This window comes from Salmo salar, unplaced genomic scaffold (genome assembly GCF_965601325.2).
Source record: "Salmo salar unplaced genomic scaffold, fSalSal1 ptg000177l, whole genome shotgun sequence".
Taxonomy (NCBI): domain Eukaryota; kingdom Metazoa; phylum Chordata; class Actinopteri; order Salmoniformes; family Salmonidae; genus Salmo; species Salmo salar.
The window spans coordinates 128,191-148,488 of record NW_027675325.1 but is presented as its reverse complement, the minus strand read 5'-3'; the positions used below and the strand labels follow the sequence as shown (position 1 = coordinate 148,488).

The following is a 20,298-nucleotide window of genomic DNA, read 5'->3' as shown; positions in this document are numbered from 1 at the left end:
ATAGTGAGATAGCTAGATGTAGAAAAACTATTCCCACATCGGTTACAGCTATAAGGTTTCTCTCCTGTGTGTGTTCTCTGGTGTAATATCAGGCCGTCTGACTGAGTAAAACTCTTCCCACATTGATTACAGCTATAAGGTTTCTCTCCTGTGTGTGTTTTCTGGTGCTTCTTCATATTCTGTGAAGTTGAGAATATTTTTCCACAATCTGAACAGTGGAAAGATTTCTCTCCTGTGTGTGTTTTCTGGTGTAGAGTCAGAGAGCCAGATGCAGCAAAACTCTTCCCACATTGGTTACAGCTATAAGGTTTCTCTCCTGTGTGTGTTTTCTGGTGTAATATCAGGCTGTCTGGCCGAGTAAAACTCTTCCCACATTGATTACAACTATAAGATTTCTCTCCTGTGTGTACCGCTGGTGTTTAGTCAGATGGCAAGATGAAATATAAGTCTTCCCACATTGATCACAGCTATAAGGTTTCTCTCCTGTGTGTGTTCTCTGGTGTATTATCACGCTGTCTGGCCGAGTAAAACTCTTCCCACATTGATTACAGCTATAAGGTTTCTCTGCTGTGTGTACTCGCTGGTGTCTACTCAGATGGCAAGATGAAATATAAGTCTTCCCACATTGATCACAGCTATAAGGTTTCTCTCCTGTGTGTGTTCTCTGGTGTATTATCAGGCTGTCTGGCCGAGTAAAACTCTTCCCACATTGATTACAGCTATAAGGTTTCTCTCCTGTGTGTACTCGCTGGTGTCTACTCAGATGGCAAGATGAAATATAAGTCTTCCCACATTGATCACAGCTATAAGGTTTCTCTCCTGTGTGTGTTCTCTGGTGTGATAACAGGTTGCTTGACTGAGTAAAACTCTTCCCACATTGAGTACAGCTGTACGGTTTCTCTCCAGTGTGAATTCTCAGGTGTACTTTTAGTGCTTTTAAACTTGAGTAACTCTTCCCACAATCAAAACAGTGGTGAGATTTCTCTCCTGTGTGTGTTCGCTGGTGTATTTTAAGTTCTGATGAAGATTTGCAATGTTTTCCACAGTCAGAGCAGCAGATAGATTTCTTCCCTGTGGGTCTCTGCTGGTGTTTCTTGAGGTGATAGAATCTGGACAGACTCTTCTCTGACTCGTCAGCATCATGATGTTGAGGCTCCCCAGAGGATCCATGATAGTCACGTCTCTCTCCTGTGTGAACAAGTCAGACAGATAGTTAAAGGCTCACAACAGCAGAAATCCACTGAAAAAGGTGATGCCAACAGCGTAGCCATGATAGTGTACAACAATTGACGTCTGTAATGAATGTTAAAATGACTTGACAATTGTCTTAAGACAGTCAAGTGAGCAACAATAGTCATATTTAGTCTTGTTTTCACATTAGTAGTAACTAGAAATAAGTAAAAGGTGTTGAACTCCTAAGCAGTGTGCCAGGCGACTTTTGTTCTCAAATATAGGCACCTTTCTGTGTTTGCTAAAATTGCGACAAGGGCGATGCGCACACAATTTGATTGCAGAAACACCTCCCTGCTAATGCAGAAACCGCTAGTTATGGATGTAGTATATCTGCCTGGAGCAAAAATGGTGAGCAAGTGGCCTAAGCTGTGCCATTAGAGATTCTGGGTTCGAGTCCAAGCTCTGTTGCAGCCGGCCGCGACCGGGAGGCCCATGGGGCGACGCACAATTGGCCCAGCGTCGTCCGGGTTAGGGGAGGGTTTGGCCGGCAGGGATATCCTTGTTTCATCGCGCACTGGCGACTCCTGTGGCGGGCCGGGCGCAGTGCACGCTGACCAGGTCGCCAGGTGTACAGTGTTTCCTCCGACACATTGGTGCTGCTGGCTTCCGGGTTGGATGGGCATTGTGTCAAGAAGCATCGCGGCTAGGTTGGGTTGTGTTGTGTTTCGGAGGACGCATGGCTCTCGACCTTCGCCTCTCCAGAGTCCGTATGAGAGTTGCAGCAATGAGACAAGACTATGTACCAATTGGGGAGAAAAAAGGGGAGAAAAAAGGGGTGAAAAAAAATATATATTTAACAAATGGTGAGCAAAGATTAGTTTTCACAATGTATTCTGAATATTACAGCACTAGATCAGGAGTGTTACTCAAGGAAACTCACATTAAGCTCTGTGTCTATTCACTAATTCACCACCGTGGGGGAAACTCAGGGGAGTTCTCATAGGCTGACAGCAAAAATAGCCTCCATTTCCAGGTTGATTATGATTATTATCATCATTTGACACTATTTTGGATTATAATTGTAAGGCTCGTTTGAATGTCCTGATTTAATATAATATTTGTGTTATTGTCAAATGTACTACTTTATATTTAAAAACGACTTCAACCAGTAAAATGCTCATTGGCTAGTTTTCCATCAGCCTGACATCAGCCTGACAATGAGGTTTTGTCCACTAAGTGTATGCCAAAATGGTCTATAATCTCACCTAACAATAACATAGACCTACTGTAGGACCCATAACTTCACCTAACAACAACATAGACCTAGGACTATAAATCATTTAATATTTTAGGTGAAACAAGGAGACTAAAATGTCTTTGTCATGACAATTCATAACCTGATCACCAGATAATTTTGTGAATAATCCCACTAGGCTACTCTGTAATGTGTTGTCATTCTAAATGTCCTGAATAAAGGAAAATAGCTCTGTGTGTTGTACAATAGCCTATCCATCAAGGAACAGTTCTCTACACATTATGAGCTAAGTATCTCCGTTTCCAAACGGACTAACGAGACCCTACTGTAAATCAAGTAGACAATAACACATTATAAATATCGATTTGTTTGGGATGTTGGATCCAACGTGGAGCACGGCATAACTGTCTTTACCGGTGTAATGAATGAAGAACTACGTTTGACTGGCATGCAGAAAATGATTTCCTGGATCAGCTGATGATAGTTGAACATGTGACTGTAACTAAACAGCTACAGTATTAAGTATTATGTGTAATTATTGAAGAACCGCATTAATGACAGTATCCATTTGGGAGTTGTCAATAAAGTTAAGGTGACTCTCGGTTAGAACCATTGGATTTAGTAAACTGAAATGATTTAGGATTTCTGTGCCCATGAAAACTGTTTTCCCAGCGTAACAAAAGGAGACACTAAATGTTACGTAGGTAGAGAGCATTTCGGAGATCTGAATATACAAAACAACTGTCCGACAGCAAGATCCAGTATTTAAGTTAAAGTTCATCATATGACAAGCATAACGTTATGACTATAACTACTGTTCCCTGAAGGAGGGAAACTAGGTAGAACATACTATTAAATCCACACGTTATGACTATAACTACTGTTCCCTGAAGGAGGGAAACTAGGTACAACATACTATTAAATCCACTGGCTTACTGGTGTTCTTCCATGCCGTCCATGGGAGGGGTGCGTCACTTGAGTGGGTTGAGTCACTGACGTTGTCTTCCTGTCTGGGTTGGCGCCCCCCCTTGGGCTGTGCCGTGGCGGAGATCTTTGTGGGCTATACTCGGCCTTGTCCCGGGATGGTATGTTGGTGGTTGGAGATATCCCTCCAGTGGTGTGGAGGCTGCGCTTTGGCAAAGTGGGTGGGGTAATATCCTACCTGTTTGGCCCTGTCCGGGGGTTTCATCAGATGGGGCCACAGTGTCTCCTGACCCCTCCTGTCTCAGCCTCCAGTATTTATGCTGCAGTAGTTTATGTGTCGGGGGGGCTAGGGTCAGTCTGTCACATCTGGAGTATTTCTCTTGTCTTTTCCGGTGTCCTGTGTGAATTTAAATATGCTCTCTCTAATTCTCGGAGGACCTGAGCCCTAGGACCATGCCTCAGGACTACCTGGCTTGATGACTCCTTGCTGTCCCCAGTTCACCTGGCCGTGCTGCTGCTCCAGTTCAAACTATTCTGCCTGCAGCTATGGAACCCTGACCTGTTCACCGGAGGTGCTACCTGTCAAAGACCTGTTGTTTTCAACACTCTAGAGAGCAGGAGCGGTAGAGATACTCTCAAAGATCGGCTATGAAAAAGCCAACTGACACTTACTCTTGTGTTACTGACTTGTTGCACCCTCGACAACTACTATGATTATTATTATTTGACCATGCTGGTCATTTATGAACATTTGAACATCTTGGCCATGTGCTGTTATAATCTCCACCCGGCACAGCCAGAAGAGGACTGGCCACCCCTCATAGCCTGGTTCCTCTCTAGGTTTCTTCCTAGGTTTTGGCCTTTCTCTGGAGTTTTTGCTAGCCACCGTGCTTCTACACCTGCATTGCTTGCTGTTTGAGGTTTTAGGCTGGGTTTCTGTACAGCACTTTGTGATATCAGCTGATGTAAGAAATACATTTGATTTGATTTGTGACTATAATTACTGTTCCCTGAAGGAGGGAAACTAGGTACAACATACTATTAAATCCACACCTCGCTGGAAGCCCCGCATTCCACAGGTGATGAGCGTGAGACTCGGATATATTCCTTAACCTCTTGGGGCTAGGTGGGACGCTAGCGTGCCACCCGTGGTGCACTCCATCAACAGCAGGTGCATTTCAAGAGCGGCAAATTTGAATCCAAATAAATGTCAAAATTCAAATTTTTCAAAAATACAACTATGTTACACCATTTGAAAGATAAACATCTCCTTAATCTAACCACGTTTTACGATTTCAAAAAGGTTTTACGGCGAAAGCATAAATTTAGAGTATGTTAGGACAGTACATTTACAAGAGTTGTGTGTAATGTTTTGTCAAGTCAAAGACAGGGTCACCAAAACCATAAAACCAGCTAAAATGATGCACTAACCTTTTACAATCTCCATCAGATGACACTCCTAGGACATTATGTTAGACAATGCATGCATTTTTAGTTCTATCAAGTTCATATTTATATACAAAAACAGCGTTTTACTATGGCATTGATGTTGAGGAAATCGTTTCCCTCCAATAACCGGCAGTCAAGTCAGCGTCAGAAATTAAATAATTAAAATTAGAAAACATTGGTAAAATATTATATTGTCATTTAAAGAATTATAGATTTACATCTCTTGAACGCAATCAACTTGCCAGATTTAAAAATAACCTTACTGGGAAATCACACTTTGCAATAATCTGAGCACTGCGCCCAGAAAAATACGCGTTGCGATACAGACTAGACGTCATGTTGGGGAGATCTAAAATCGAAAATACTATGTAAATAATCCATTACCTTTGATTCTCTTCATCAGATGTCACTTCCAGGTATCACAGGTCCATAACGAATGTAGTTTTGTTCAAAAAAGCTCATCATTTATGTCCAAAAATCTCCGTCTCGTTAGCACATGATGTAAGCCAGCCGGACTTCTCGTCATGAACGAGGGGAAAAAATATATTTCCGTTCGTTCAAACATGTCAAACGTTGTATAGCATAAATCATTAGGGCCTTTTTTAACCAGAACATGAATAATATTCAAGGTGGACGAATGCATACTCTTTTATAACATATTGGAACGAGGGTACCCAACATGAAGTAGCGCGCCAGGTGTCTAATGGGACATCACCGTTCCATGGCTCTTGTTCGGTCAGATCTCCCTCCAGAAGACTCAAAACACTTTGTAAAGGCTGGTGACATCTAGTGGAAGCAATAGGAAGTGCCAAAATATTCCTAAACCCCTGTGTTTTTCAATGGGATAGGTTTAAAGTCAATACAACACATCAGGTATCCACTTCCTGTCAGAAAATGTCTCAGGGTTTTGCCTGCCAAATGAGTTCTGTTATACTCACAGACACCATTCAAACAGTTTTGGAAACTTTAGAGTGTTTTCTATCCATATATAATAAGTATATGCATATTCTAGTTACTGGGTAGGATTAGTAACCAGATTAAATCGGGTACATTTTTTTTATCCAGACGTGCAAATGCTGCCCCCTAGACCCAACAGGTTAACCTGTTAGGGCTAGGGGGCAGTATTGACACGGCTGGATAAAAAACATACCCGATTTAATCTGGTTACCACTCCTACCCAGTAACTACAATATGCATATACTTATTACATATGGATAGAAAACACCCTAAATTTTCTAAAACTGTTTGAATGGTGTCTGTGAGTATAACAGAACTCAAATGGCAGGTCAAAACCTGAGAGATTCCTTTACAGGAAGTGGCCTGTCTGACCATTTCTTGAACTTCTTTTCCATCTCTATCATTTACTAAGGATCTCTGCTCTAACGTGACACTTCCCACGTCGTCCATAGGCGCTCAGAGCCCGGGAAAAAACAGAATGTCGTCATTCCAGCCCCAGGCTGAAACACATTATCGCCTTTCTCAAGTGGCCGATCAAGGGACACTGGGCTTATGCGCGTGACCCGACCGCCCCCGCCTTTGGGATTTTTTCCTCTGTTTGCCGAAAAGGAGATTCCCTGTCGGAATATTATCGCTTTTCTACGAGAAAAATGGCGTAAAAATTGATTTTAAACAGCGGTTGACATGCTTCGAAGTACGGTAATGGAATATTTAGAATTTTATTGTCACGAATTGCGCCATGCGCGCGACACTTCTTTACTATTTCGGATAGTGTCTGGAATGCACAAACAAAACGCCGCTATTCGGATATAACGATGGATTATTTTGGACCAAACCAACATTTGTTATTGAAGTAGCAGTCCTGGGTGTGCATTCTGACGAAGACAACAAAAGGTAATCAAACTTTTATAATAGTAAATATGATTATGGTGAGTGCTAAACTTGCCGGGTGTCTAAATAGCGAGCCCGTGATGCCTGGGCTATGTACTTAGAATATTGCAAAATGTGCTTTCACCAAAAAGCTATTTTAAAATCGGACATATCGAGTGCATAGAGGAGGTCTGTATCTATAATTATTAAAATAATTGTTATGCTTTTTGTGAACGTTTATCGTGAGTAATTTAGTAAAATGTTAGCGAATTCCCCGGAAGTTTGCGGGGGGTATGCTAGTTCTGAACGTCACATGCTAATGTAAAAAGCTGGTTTTTGATATAAATATGAACTTGATTGAACAAAACATGCATGTATTGTATAACATAATGTCCTAGGGTTGTCATCTGATGAAGATCATCAAAGGTGAGTGCTGCATTTAGCTGTCTTCTGGGTTTTGGTGACATTATATGCTGGCTTGAAAAATGGGTGTCTGATTATTTCTGGCTTGGTACTCTGCTGACATAATCTAATGTTTTGCTTTCGTTGTAAAGCCTTTTTGAAATCGGACAGTGTGGTTAGATTAACGAGAGTCTTGTCTTTAAATAGCTGTAAAATAGTCATATGTTTGAGAAATTGAAGTAATAGGATTTTTAAGGTTTTGAAAATCGCGCCACAGGCTGCCAGTGGCTGTTACGTAGCGTCCCACCTAGCCCATAGAGGTTAAATGATTTAATCCTTAAATGTAATACCTCACTTCACCGACCCAGGAAGTGGAGGAGCCAAACAGGTGTTGTAACTCGTTCATAACTGGCACGCAGATCGGTAGAAATGGTAAGATAAATTGGCACTTCAAACGGAAATGGAAAAAGTTTGCCTATTTTACCGGAAACTTCAGGAGCATAACGTCAGAATTAACGAAGGCCAGCAGCAGGTGGGGAATTGGTTATTTTCTTCTGGTTATATTGACCTCTGGCTTCCTCAAGTAATTTGTTTGTGTTAATTATTTAATCAAATGCTTGAAGCATCAGTTCAATTCAAGTTCTGCACATACAGTTGATTTTATTAAACACATGGGGTGTGTCTATATGAACAAATACACGTCATAAAATTTCAACCAATCAATTGGTAGAAAGAATACAGTAGGTTGTATCTCTCTAGGTCATGCCAGTAGGTTACAGTAGGTTGTATCTCTCTAGGTCATGCCAGTAGGTTACAGTAGGTTGTAACTCTCTAGGTCATGCCAGTAGGTTACAGTAGGTTGTAACTCTAGGTCATGCCAGTAGGTTACAGTAGGTTGTAACGCTCTAGGTCATGCCAGTAGGTTACAGTAGGTTGTAACTCTCTAGGTCATGCCAGTAGGCTACAGTAGGTTGTATCTCTCTAGGTCATGCCAGTAGGTTACAGTAGGTTGTAACTCTCTAGGTCATGCCAGTAGGCTACAGTAGGTTGTATCTCTCTAGGTCATGCCAGTAGGTTACAGTAGGTTGAACCTCTCTAGGTCATGCCAGTAGGTTACAGTAGGTTGTATCTCTCTAGGTCATGCCAGTAGGTTACAGTAGGTTGTAACTCTCTAGGTCATGCCAGTAGGTTACAGTAGGTTGTAACTCTCTAGGTCATGCCAGTAGGTTACAGTAGGTTGTATCTCTCTAGGTCATGCCAGTAGGTTACAGTAGGTTGTATCTCTCTAGATCATGCCAGTAGGTTACAGTAGGTTGTAACTCTCTAGGTCATGCCAGTAGGTTACAGTAGGTTGTACCTCTCTAGGTCATGCCAGTAGGTTACAGTAGGTTGTACCTCTCTAGGTCATGCCAGTAGGTTACAGTAGGTTGTACCTCTCTAGGTCATGCCAGTAGGTTACAGTAGGTTGTAACTCTCTAGGTCATGCCAGTAGGTTACAGTAGGTTATAACTCTCTAGGACATGCCAGTAGGCTACAGTAGGTTGTAACTCTCTAGGTCATGCCAGTAGGTTACAGTAGGTTGTAACTCTCTAGGACATGCCAGTAGGCTACAGTAGGTTGTATCTCTCTAGGTCATGCCAGTAGGTTACAGTAGGTTGTACCTCTCTAGGTCATGCCAGTAGGTTACAGTAGGTTGTACCTCTCTAGGTCATGCCAGTAGGTTACAGTAGGTTGTATCTGTCTAGGTCATGCCAGTAGGTTACAGTAGGTTGTATCTCTCTAGGTCATGCCAGTAGGCTACAGTAGGTTGTAACTCTCTAGGTCATGCCAGTAGGTTACAGTAGGTTGTATCTCTCTAGGTCATGCCAGTAGGTTACAGTAGGTTGTAACTCTCTAGGTCATGCCAGTAGGCTACAGTAGGTTGTAACTCTCTAGGTCATGCCAGTAGGTTACAGTAGGTTGTATCTCTCTAGGTCATGTCAGTAGACTACAGTAGGTTGTACCTCTCTAGGTCATGCCAATAGGCTACAGTAGGTTGTAACTCTCTAGGTCATGCCAGTAGGTTACAGTAGGTTGTAACTCTCTAGGTCATGCCAGTAGGTTACAGTAGGTTGTACCTCTCTAGGTCATGCCAGTAGGTTACAGTAGGTTGTATCTCTCTAGGTCATGCCAGTAGGTTACAGTAGGTTGTATCTCTCTAGGTCATGCCAGTAGGTTACAGTAGGTTGTATCTCTCTAGGTCATGCCAGTAGGTTACAGTAGGTTGTAACTCTAGGTCATGCCAGTAGGTTTCAGTAGGCTGTATCCAAGTGGAAACAATTATCAACCCAATGTGGAAAGTGTTGAATTTGGTCAACAACAAAATGAATGGCTTATTTGCTACGTGAGGTTTACTTGATCTAACAGAAGTTTCGTAATGATTAAGTTGTTACGTGGACACGTGACATACCGACAACTTTGATAAAAACATTATAGGAGTTGTCTCCAGATCGCTATGCATATTCATGCTAGTAGCTTAGCATCTCTCTCCATTGAATACAGGCGGTTGACGACAACAACCCTCATAGAATATAAACAATAGATTACAATAATAAGATGTATCCACCAATCCAAAGACAGGATAGGTGGGAGATAGACAACCCACAGTGCAGCTTTGTGGACAACGACTCCCCTTGTTAGGACGGAGAGACATCTTGTTAGTATATCCATAATCTTTGGTGTAGCCAACCCAACTCTCACATGGCTCTATTGGGGGTCACGGTGTGTAGTAAAACATCACTACATTAAAATCACTACATGCCGTGGCCCCCCAGTCTGCGGTCAGCAGATAGACCCTCCTCAAATATATATGTTAAGTCACTTTTTGGAAACGGAACGGAGAAAACAAGGGGTAGCTTGTCTCTACGTCGTCTGATTCTAGACATATCAGTCATCATCCCAGGGCCCTCCGTTGAAGAGGTATTGACGAGCCAACTCCGAATATCCAAAGTTAAAAACTAATTGAAGGCGGTACTTACTGGTGTTAATCAGATCTCCTATCTCCTTCTCTTCATCTTCCAATGTGACAGTAATCTCTCCTTCCTTCTTCACTCCAAAAACAGCATCATCCTCTTCTTCCTCTTGTTTAACTGAAACGTCTTTCTCTTCATCTTTCACTGTAACAGCCTCACCCTCTACTTCTTGTTTTACTGTAAGATCCTCCTCTTCCTTCTCCTCTTTCACGACAATGTTCAGCCCCAGAGCTTCTGTCTCCGTCCAGCAGACCTCCTCTTCTTTAACAGGAGGGGAGTAGTTTAGGGAGCTCATGTTCGGGGATGTTAGCTAGCTAGCTATCATTAGCGACTAGGCTAATGCTAACTTAACCAGCCAGCTACTATAGCTGACTAATAAAAAAATAACATAATATTAAATTAAATAGGTTAACAAGTAGATACGACAGAAGTGTGTCTAAAACACAGTAGCTAATATAGACTGAAAGCGTATAAATAGCTTGAATCTTTCGGCTATGTTGGCTAGCAAGCTACCGAGGTGGTTGACGAGCTGTTTATGAAGAACCGTCCACTAGATTATACGTCACGCTGCAGAATCGCCTGAAAGACGCACATCGCCGTCTGCTGACTGGAGGGAAACGCAGTCGAGGATCACATTTTATTTTCAGACAAATATTATTTTACATGAATTTAATTAAATAATACTATTATATTGAGACATACAAAGACAGGAATGTGTTGGTTGATTAGTGAGAATAAAACATGTTTACTACAGCACATTTAAGGCAGTTTCCTTCAGTCAAACAACATATAAATAAGTAGCCAGCTACTGTAGGTCTATACTGCTCCTACATGGTGTAACAATACATCATGTAGATGTATATAATGAACAGACTAGGTCTATACTGCTCCTACATGGTGTAACAATACATCATGTAGATGTATATAATGAACAGACTAGGTCTATACTGCTCCTACATGGTGTAACAATACATCATGTAGATGTATATAATGAACAGACTAGGTCTATACTGCTCCTACATGGTGTAACAATACATCATGTAGATGTATATAATGAACAGACTAGGTCTATACTGCTCCTACATGGTGTAACAATACATCATGTAGATGTATATAATGAACAGACTAGGTCTATACTGCTCCTACATGGTGTAACAATACATCATGTAGATGTATATAATGAACAGACTAGGTCTATACTGCTCCTACATGGTATAACAATACATCATGTAGATGTATATAATGAACAGACTAGGTCTATACTTCTCCTACATGGTGTAACAATACATCATGTAGATGTATATAATGAACAGACTAGGTCTATACTGCTCCTACATGGTGTAACAATACATCATGTAGATGTATATAATGAACAGACTAGGTCTATACTGCTCCTACATGGTGTAACAATACATCATGTAGATGTATATAATGAACAGACTAGGTCTATACTGCTCCTACATGGTGTAACAATACATCATGTAGATGTATATAATGAACAGACTAGGTCTATACTGCTCCTACATGGTGTAACAATACATCATGTAGATGAATATAATGAACAGACTAGGTCTATACTGCTGCTACATGGTGTAACAATACAGTGCATTCGGAAAGTATTCAGACCCCTTCACTTTTTCCACATTTTGTTACATTACATCCTTATTCTAAAAGGATTAACACTACCGTTCAAAAGGTTGGAGTCACTTAGAAATGTTCTTGTTTTTGAAAGAAAAACACTTTTTTTGGCCATTAAAATAACATCAAATTGATCTGAAATACAGTGTAGACATTGTTAATGTTGTAAATGACTATTGTAGCTGGAAACAGCTGATTGTTTATGGAATATCTACATAGGCGTACAGAGGTCCATTATCAGCAACCATCACTCCTGTGTTCCAATGGCACGTTGTGTTAGCTAATCCAAGTTTATCATTTTAAAAGGCTAATTGATCATTAGAAAACCCTTTTGGAATTATGTTAGCACAGCTGAAAACTGTTGTGCTGATTTAACAAAGCGTTTGTAAACAGTGTTGTTGCATAACAATCAGGCAGTAGAACAACAATAATCATCACCCTCTTGACCAATCTTCCCTCCCCTTAACATTGGGGTTGATTCAGACCCTGTCAGTGTACCAGGTGGACATTGGGTTGATTCAGACCCTGCCAGTGTACCAGGTAGACATTGGGTTGATTCAGACCCTGTCAGTGTACCAGGTGGACATTGGGTTGATTCAGACCCTGTCAGTGTACCAGGTGGACATTGGGTTGATTCAGACCCTGTCAGTGTACCAGGTGGACATTGGGTATATTCAGACCCTGCCAGTGTACCAGGTGGACATTGGGTTTGATTCAGACCCTGCCAGTGTTCCAGGTGGACATTGGGTTTGATTCAGACCCTGCCAGTGTACCAGGTGGACATTGGGTTTGATTCAGACCCTGCCAGTGTACCAGGTGGACATTGGGTTTGATTCAGACCCTGTCAGTGTACCAGGTGGACATTGGGTTGATTCAGACCCTGTCAGTGTACCAGGTGGACATTGGGTTGATTCAGACCCTGCCAGTGTACCAGGTGGACATTGGGTTGATTCAGACCCTGTCAGTGTACCAGGTGGACATTGGGTTGATTCAGACCCTGTCAGTGTACCAGGTGGACATTGGGTTGATTCAGACCCTGCCAGTGTACCAGGTGGACATTGGGTTGATTCAGACCCTGTCAGTGTACCAGGTGGACATTGGGTTGATTCAGACCCTGTCAGTGTACCAGGTGGACATTGGGTTGATTCAGACCCTGCCAGTGTTCCAGGTGGACATTGGGTTTGATTCAGACCCTGTCAGCGTACCAGGTGGTCATTGGGTTGATTCAGACCCTGCCAGTGTGCCAGGTGGACATTGGGTTTGATTCAGACCCTGTCAGAGTACCTGGTGGACATTGGGTTGATTCAGACCCTGGCAGTGTGCCAGGTGAACATTGGGTTGATTCAGACCCTGTCAGTGTACCAGGTGGACATTGGGTTTGATTCAGACCCTGCCAGTGTACCAGGTGGACATTGGGTTTAATTCAGACCCTGCCAGTGTACCAGGTGGACATTGGGTTTGATTCAGACCCTGTCAGTGTACCAGGTGGACATTGGGTTGATTCAGACCCTGTCAGTGTACCAGGTGGACATTGGGTTGATTCAGACCCTGTCAGTGTACCAGGTGGACATTGGGTTTGATTCAGACCCTGCCAGTGTACCAGGTGGACATTGGGTTTAATTCAGACCCTGCCAGTGTACCAGATGGACATTGTGTTGATTCAGACCCTGTCAGTGTACCAGGTGGACATTGGGTTTGATTCAGACCCTGTCAGTGTTCCAGGTGGACATTGGGTTTGATTCAGACCCTGTCAGTGTACCAGGTGGACATTGGGTTGGATTCAGACCCTGTCAGTGTGCCAGGTGGACATTGGGTTTGATTCAGACCCTGCCAGTGTACCAGGTGGACATTGGGTTGGATTCAGACCCTGTCAGTGTACCAGATGGACATTGGGTTTGATTCAGACCCTGCCAGTGTACCAGGTGGACATTGGGTTTGATTCAGACCCTGCCAGTGTACCAGGTGGACATTGGGTTTGATTCAGACCCTGCCAGTGTACCAGGTGGACATTGGGTTGATTCAGACCCTGTCAGTGTTCCAGGTGGACATTGGGTTTGATTCAGACCCTGTCAGTGTACCAGGTGGACATTGGGTTGGATTCAGACCCTGTCAGTGTACCAGGTGGACATTGGGTTTGATTCAGACCCTGTCAGTGTTCCAGGTGGACATTGGGTTTGATTCAGACCCTGTCAGTGTACCAGGTGGACATTGGGTTGGATTCAGACCCTGTCAGTGTGCCAGGTGGACATTGGGTTTGATTCAGACCCTGCCAGTGTACCAGGTGGACATTGGGTTGGATTCAGACCCTGTCAGTGTACCAGATGGACATTGGGTTTGATTCAGACCCTGCCAGTGTACCAGGTGGACATTGGGTTGATTCAGACCCTGTCAGTGTTCCAGGTGGACATTGGGTTTGATTCAGACCCTGTCAGTGTACCAGGTGGACATTGGGTTGGATTCAGACCCTGTCAGTGTGCCAGGTGGACATTGGGTTTGATTCAGACCCTGTCAGTGTACCAGGTGGACATTGGGTTTGACTCAGACCCTGCCAGTGTACCAGGTGGACATTGGGTTTGATTCAGACCCTGCCAGTGTACCAGGTGGACATTGGGTTTGATTCAGACCCTGCCAGTGTACCAGGTGGACATTGGGTTTGATTCAGACCCTGCCAGTGTACCAGGTGGACATTGGGTTTGATTCAGACCCTGTCAGTGTGCCAGGTGGACATTGGGTTGGATTCAGACCCTGCCAGTGTACCAGGTGGACATTGGGTTGGATTTCCTCCATACAGATTTTCTCCATGTCCTTGTTTAATTTAGTCTGTCTTGTGGACTGCCCTGTTCAATTCAAACCACAGGTTTTCAATGGAGTTCAAGTCCGAAGACTGAGATGGCCATTGAAAATGTTGATTTTGTACCCAATTAACCATTTCTTCGTGGATGTTGATGTGTCTTGCTGGAAGATCCACTTATGGCCAAGTTTCAGCCTCCTAGCAGAGAGGTAACCAGGTTTTGGGCTAAAATATCCTGGTAGTGGGTAAAGTTAATTTATTTATTTCATACAGTAATTTTTGCTCATCATTATCAAGGGTACCAATAACTAGGTGCTTATTTTGATATCTAGTTATTTGACTGAATCAGAAATACAGATGTGGAGTAGATGTAGAGTTTGTTTTAAATTCTCAGAAAAAATCTGAATTAATCAAACAACACTTGTTGCTCTTTTTACGTGTTGATATAATATTCATATTTAATGGAGAGGAAAAACGTTTCCCTAAACTGCTTTATAATATTATAATTCAATGAAGAATAAAAATAGTTTTCCCTCCTCAACTGCGTTTCCTCCCTCCAGACAGCAGATGGCGATATGTGTCTTTCAGGCGATGTTTCTAGTGTGACGTATAATCTAGTGGACGGAACGCTTCTTCAACAACTGCAGCCACCTCGGTAGCTCGCTAGCCAACAAAGTCGGAACATTCAAGTTCTTTAGACAATTTCTTGGTTTAATTGCCATTTTGCTTTAAACATACTTATGTGGAAACGACTAGCTACCCCATTAAATTTAATATTTACGTTGTAAGTCAACTAGCTGGCTGGTTAAATTAGCACTAGTCTAGTCGCTAATGCTAACTAGCTATTATCTCCGACCATGAGTTCACTAAGCTACTCTCCTCCTGCTAAAGAAGAGGTCTGCTGGACGGAGAAAGAAGCTCTGGTGAAAGAGGAGGAGGAAGAGGAGGCTGTTACAATACAAAAACAAGTAGAGGGTGAGGCTGTTACCGTGAAAGAAGAAGAGAAAGACGTTACAGTGAAAGAAGAGGAAGACGCCTTCAGAGTGAAAGAGGAGGAGGATGTTACAGTAAAAGAAGAGGAGGAAGATGCAGTTTTTGGAGTGGAGGATGAAGTGAAAGAAGATGAAGACGTTTTTGGAATTAAGGCTGAAGAGGGGTCAATTACTGTCAATGATGAAGAGAAGACTGGAGAACTGATTAACACCAGTAAATACAGTGAGTACTATCTAATAAAACAGGGACATTGATCTGATTAACACCAGTAAATACAGTGAGTACTATCTTATAAAACAGGGACATTGATCTGATTAACACCAGTAAATACAGTGAGTACTATCTTATAAAACAGAGACATTGATCTGATTAACACCAGTAAATACAGTGAGTACTATCTTATAAAACAGGGACATTGATCTGATTAACACCAGTAAATACAGTGAGTACTATCTAATAAATCAGGGGCACAAACCATTTTGAGAACTTGTTCTCAACTGGCCTACCTGGTTAAATAAAGGTAATATATATATATATATATATATATATATATATATATATATATAGTAACTTTATTGACAACACCCAAATGGATACTGTCATTAATGTGGTTCTTCAATAATTACACATAATTCATAATACTGTAGCTGTTTAGTTACAGTCACATGTTCAACTATCATCAGCTGATCCAGGAAATCATTTTCTGAATGACAGTCACATGACAAACATCAGGACATGCAACAACAACCAAAGTGCTTCTTCATTCATTACTCTGGTAAAGACAGTTATGCCGTGCTCCATGTTGGATCCAACATCCCTAACAAATTGATGTTTATAAAGTGTTATTGTCTACTTGATTTACTGTAGGGTCTCGTTAGTCTGTTTGGAAACAGAGATACTTAGCTCATAATGTGTAGAGAACTGTTCCTTGATGGATAGGCTATTGCTCAACACACAGAGCTATTTTCCTTTGTTCAGGACATTTAGAATGACAACACATTAAAGAGTAGCCTAGTGGGATTATTCACAAAATTATCTGGTGATCAGGTTATGAAATGTCATGACAAAGACATTTTAGTTTCCTTGTTTCACCTGAAATATTAAATTATATATAGTCTTAGGTGAAGTTATTGGTCCTACAGTAGGTCTATGTTATTGTTAGGTGAAGTTATGGGTCCTACAGTAGGTCTATGATATTGTTATGGGTCCTACAGTATGTCTATGTTATTGTTATGGGTCCTAGAGGACACTATGTATGTCATGCAACAACAACCAAAGTGCTTCTTCGTTCATTACATAGGTATGATTGTTGTTAGGTGAAGTTATGGGCCAATTTGGCAAAGAGTGTACAAACCCTCATTGTCAGGCTGATGGAAAAGCCAAAGAGCATTTTACTGGTTGAAGTGTTTTTTTAAGTATAAAGCAGTTGATTTGCGACAATAACACAAACATATTAAGCAGGAGATTCAAATGAGCCTTACAATTATAATCCAAAGTAGTGTGAAATGAACTCATAAGCAACCTGGTAATGGATGTTACTCCCCTGAATTTCCCCCATTCACATTCAGAATACATTGTGAAAAACTAAAATCTTTTCTCACCATTTTTGCTCCAGGCAGATATACTACATCCATAACTAGTGGTTTCCTCATTACCAGATATACTACATCCATAACTAGTGGTTTCCTCATTAGCAGATATACTACATCCATAACTAGTGGTTTCCTCATTACCAGATATACTACATCCATAACTAGTGGTTTCCTCATTACCAGATATACTACATCCATAACTAGTGGTTTCCTCATTACCAGATATACTACATCCATAACTAGTGGTTTCCTCATTACCAGATATACTACATCCATAACTAGTGGTTTCCTCATTACCAGATATACTACATCCATAACTAGTGGTTTCCTCATTACCAGATATACTACATCCATAACTAGTGGTTTCCTCATTAGCAGGGAGGTGTTTCTGCAATCAAATTGCCCTCGTGTCGCAATTTTATTAAACACAGAAAGGGGCCTATATTGGAGACCAGACGTCGTCTGGCACACTGCTTAGAGTTTCAACAACATGAATAACTTATTTCTAGCATACAATCATTGATGTCACTACTAATGTGAAAACAAGACAAAATATAACTTTTCTTGCTCATTTTAAGGCAAATATCAAATAATTTTAACATTCATTACAGACGTCAATTGTTGTCCAACATCATGGCTCCGCTGTTGGCATCACCTTTTACAGTGGATTACCGCTGTTGTGGGCCTTTAATCATCTGTCTGACTTTGTTGTTCACACAGGAGAGAGACGTGACTATCGTGGATCCTCTGGGGAGCCTCAACAACCTCATGATGCTGAAGAGGCAGAGAAGAGTCTCTCCAGATCACAACACCTCAAGAAACACCTGCAGAGACCCACAGGGAAGAGAACTCACTGCTGCTCTGACTGTGGGAAGAGATTCACCTCATCAGGCATTAAAATTCATCAGAGAACACACACAGGAGAGAGACCTTATAGCTGTGGTCAATGTGGGAAGAGTTTTGGTCGATCTGACTCTCTGACTCTACACCAGAGAATACACACAGGAGAGAAATCTTATAGCTGTGATCAATGTGGGAAGAGTTTTACTACATTTGGCACTCTGACTCTACACCAGAGAATACACACAGGAGAGAAACCTTATAGGTGTGATCAATGTGGGAAGAGTTTTGGTCGATCTGACTCTCTGACTCTACACCAGAGAATACACACAGGAGAGAAACCTTATAGCTGTGATCAATGTGGGAAGAGTTTTACTACATTTGGCACTCTGACTCTACACCAGAGAACACACACAGGAGAGAAACCTTATAGCTGTGGTCAATGTGGGAAGTGTTTTGGTCAATCTGGCCATCTCGTATCACACCAGAGAATACACACAGGAGAGAAACCTTATATCTGTGGTCAATGTGGGAAGAGTTTTGCTGCATCTCGCAGTCTGACTCTACACCAGAGAATACACACAGGAGAGAAATCTTATAGCTGTGATCAATGTGGGAAGAGTTTTAGTCAATCTGGTTCTCTGACTCTACACCAGAGAATACACACAGGAGAGAATTCTTATAGGTGTGATCAATGTGGGAAGAGTTTTGGTCGATCTGGCTCTCTGAATCTACACCAGAGAACACACACAGGAGAGAAACCTTATAGCTGTGGTCAATGTGGGAAGAGTTTTACTACATCTAGCACTCTGACTCAACACCAGAGAACACACACAGGAGAGAAATGTTATAGCTGTGGTCAATGTGGGAAGAGTTTTACTACATCTAGATATCTGACTTTACACCAGAGAACACACACAGGATAGAAATCTTATAGCTGTGGTCAATGTGGGAAGAGTTTTACTACATCTAGCACTCTGACTCAACACCAGAGAACACACACAGGAGAGAAACTTTATAGCTGTGGTCAATGTGGGAAGAGTTTTACTACATCTAGATATCTGACTTTACACCAGAGAACACACACAGGAGAGAAACCTTATAGCTGTGGTCATTGTGGGAAGAGTTTTACTACATCTAGCACTCTGACTCAACACCAGAGAACACACACAGGAGAGAAACTTTATAGCTGTGGTCAATGTGGGAAGAGTTTTACTACATCTAGATATCTGACTTTACACCAGAGAACACACACAGGAGAGAAATCTTATAGCTGTGATCAATGTGGGAAGAGTTTTGGTGTATCTGGAGGGCTGACAGTGCACCAGAGAACACACACAGGAGAGAAACCTTATAGCTGTGGTTAATGTGAGAAGAGTTTTGCTGCATTGAGCACTCTGACTCTTCACCATAGAACACACACAGGAGAGAAGCCTTATAGCTGTGATCAGTGTGACAAGAGATTCACAGATAAAAGACCTCTGATCAAACATCAGAAAATACATACATGAAGGAGTTGTTTCATGATATCAATGAAATGATGTCACAATGTAGAATGTTTTAACATTGTAGAAGGAGTATTTTAATGATGTCACAATGTAGAACCCTAAATGTTTGCCCCCTGTTCTATTGATTTCAACATGATATGGATATTAGCCTCAGGGGGAAAATCCAGGCTCTGAAATGGAAGAGTTACTATTTATGAGATTTAACAAAAAGTGACTAACACAAAAAGAGTTGTGTTACACTTACCATGTTGGTGACCCACTTGAATCAAAATGCATCACTTCAAAATGTAGCGAGCTGTTTTCTACAAGTTGTCCTCTAACCAGGGATGTACACATTATTCCCAGATTCCGTGTGGTTTTTGAGCTGTTCGTTTTAACAGGATGTGTAAACTCATCTTCCTCCTTTCGCACAATTGATTGCCAGCAGCATACCACCCTGCATCCCACTGCTGGCTTTAACCCAGCAGCATACCACCCTGCATCCCACTGCTTGCTTGCTTCTGAAGCTAAGCAGGGTTGGTCCTGGTCAGTCCCTGGATGGGAGACCAGATGCTGCTGGAAGTGGTGTTGGAGGGCCAGTAGGAGGCGCTCTTTCCTCTGGTCTAAACAATATCCAAATTCCCCAGGGCAGTGATTGGGGACAGTGCCCAGTGTAGGGTGCCGTCTTTCAGATGGGACGTTAAACGGGTGTCCTGACTCTCTGAGGTCATTAAAGATCCCATGGTGCTTATCGTAAGAGTAGGGGTGTTAACCCCTGGTGTCCTGGCTAAATTCCCAATCTGGCCCTCATACCATCATGGATATCTAATCATCCCCAGCTTACAATTGGCTCATTCATCCCCCTCCTCTCCCCTGTAACTATTCCCCAGGTTGTTGCTGTAAATGAGAATGTGTT

General features: G+C 42.1%; 1 protein-coding gene and 1 pseudogene across 1 annotated transcript; one reads left to right on the top strand and one right to left on the bottom strand.

Moving 5' to 3' along the window:
• Positions 1-295: 295 nt before the first annotated feature.
• LOC145867069 (uncharacterized) lies at positions 296-10,564 on the bottom strand. The gene is made up of 2 exons (XM_082971113.1): positions 10,048-10,564; positions 296-1,188 (listed from the first exon to the last, which is right to left on the bottom strand). Exons 1-2 carry the CDS (start codon positions 10,334-10,336, stop codon positions 341-343), a joined length of 1,137 nt encoding a protein of 378 aa, XP_082827239.1. The 5' UTR covers positions 10,337-10,564; the 3' UTR covers positions 296-340.
• A 5,028-nt stretch (positions 10,565-15,592) lies between these two features.
• On the top strand, positions 15,593-19,547 carry LOC145867057 (uncharacterized; annotated as a pseudogene).
• Positions 19,548-20,298: the final 751 nt, after the last annotated feature.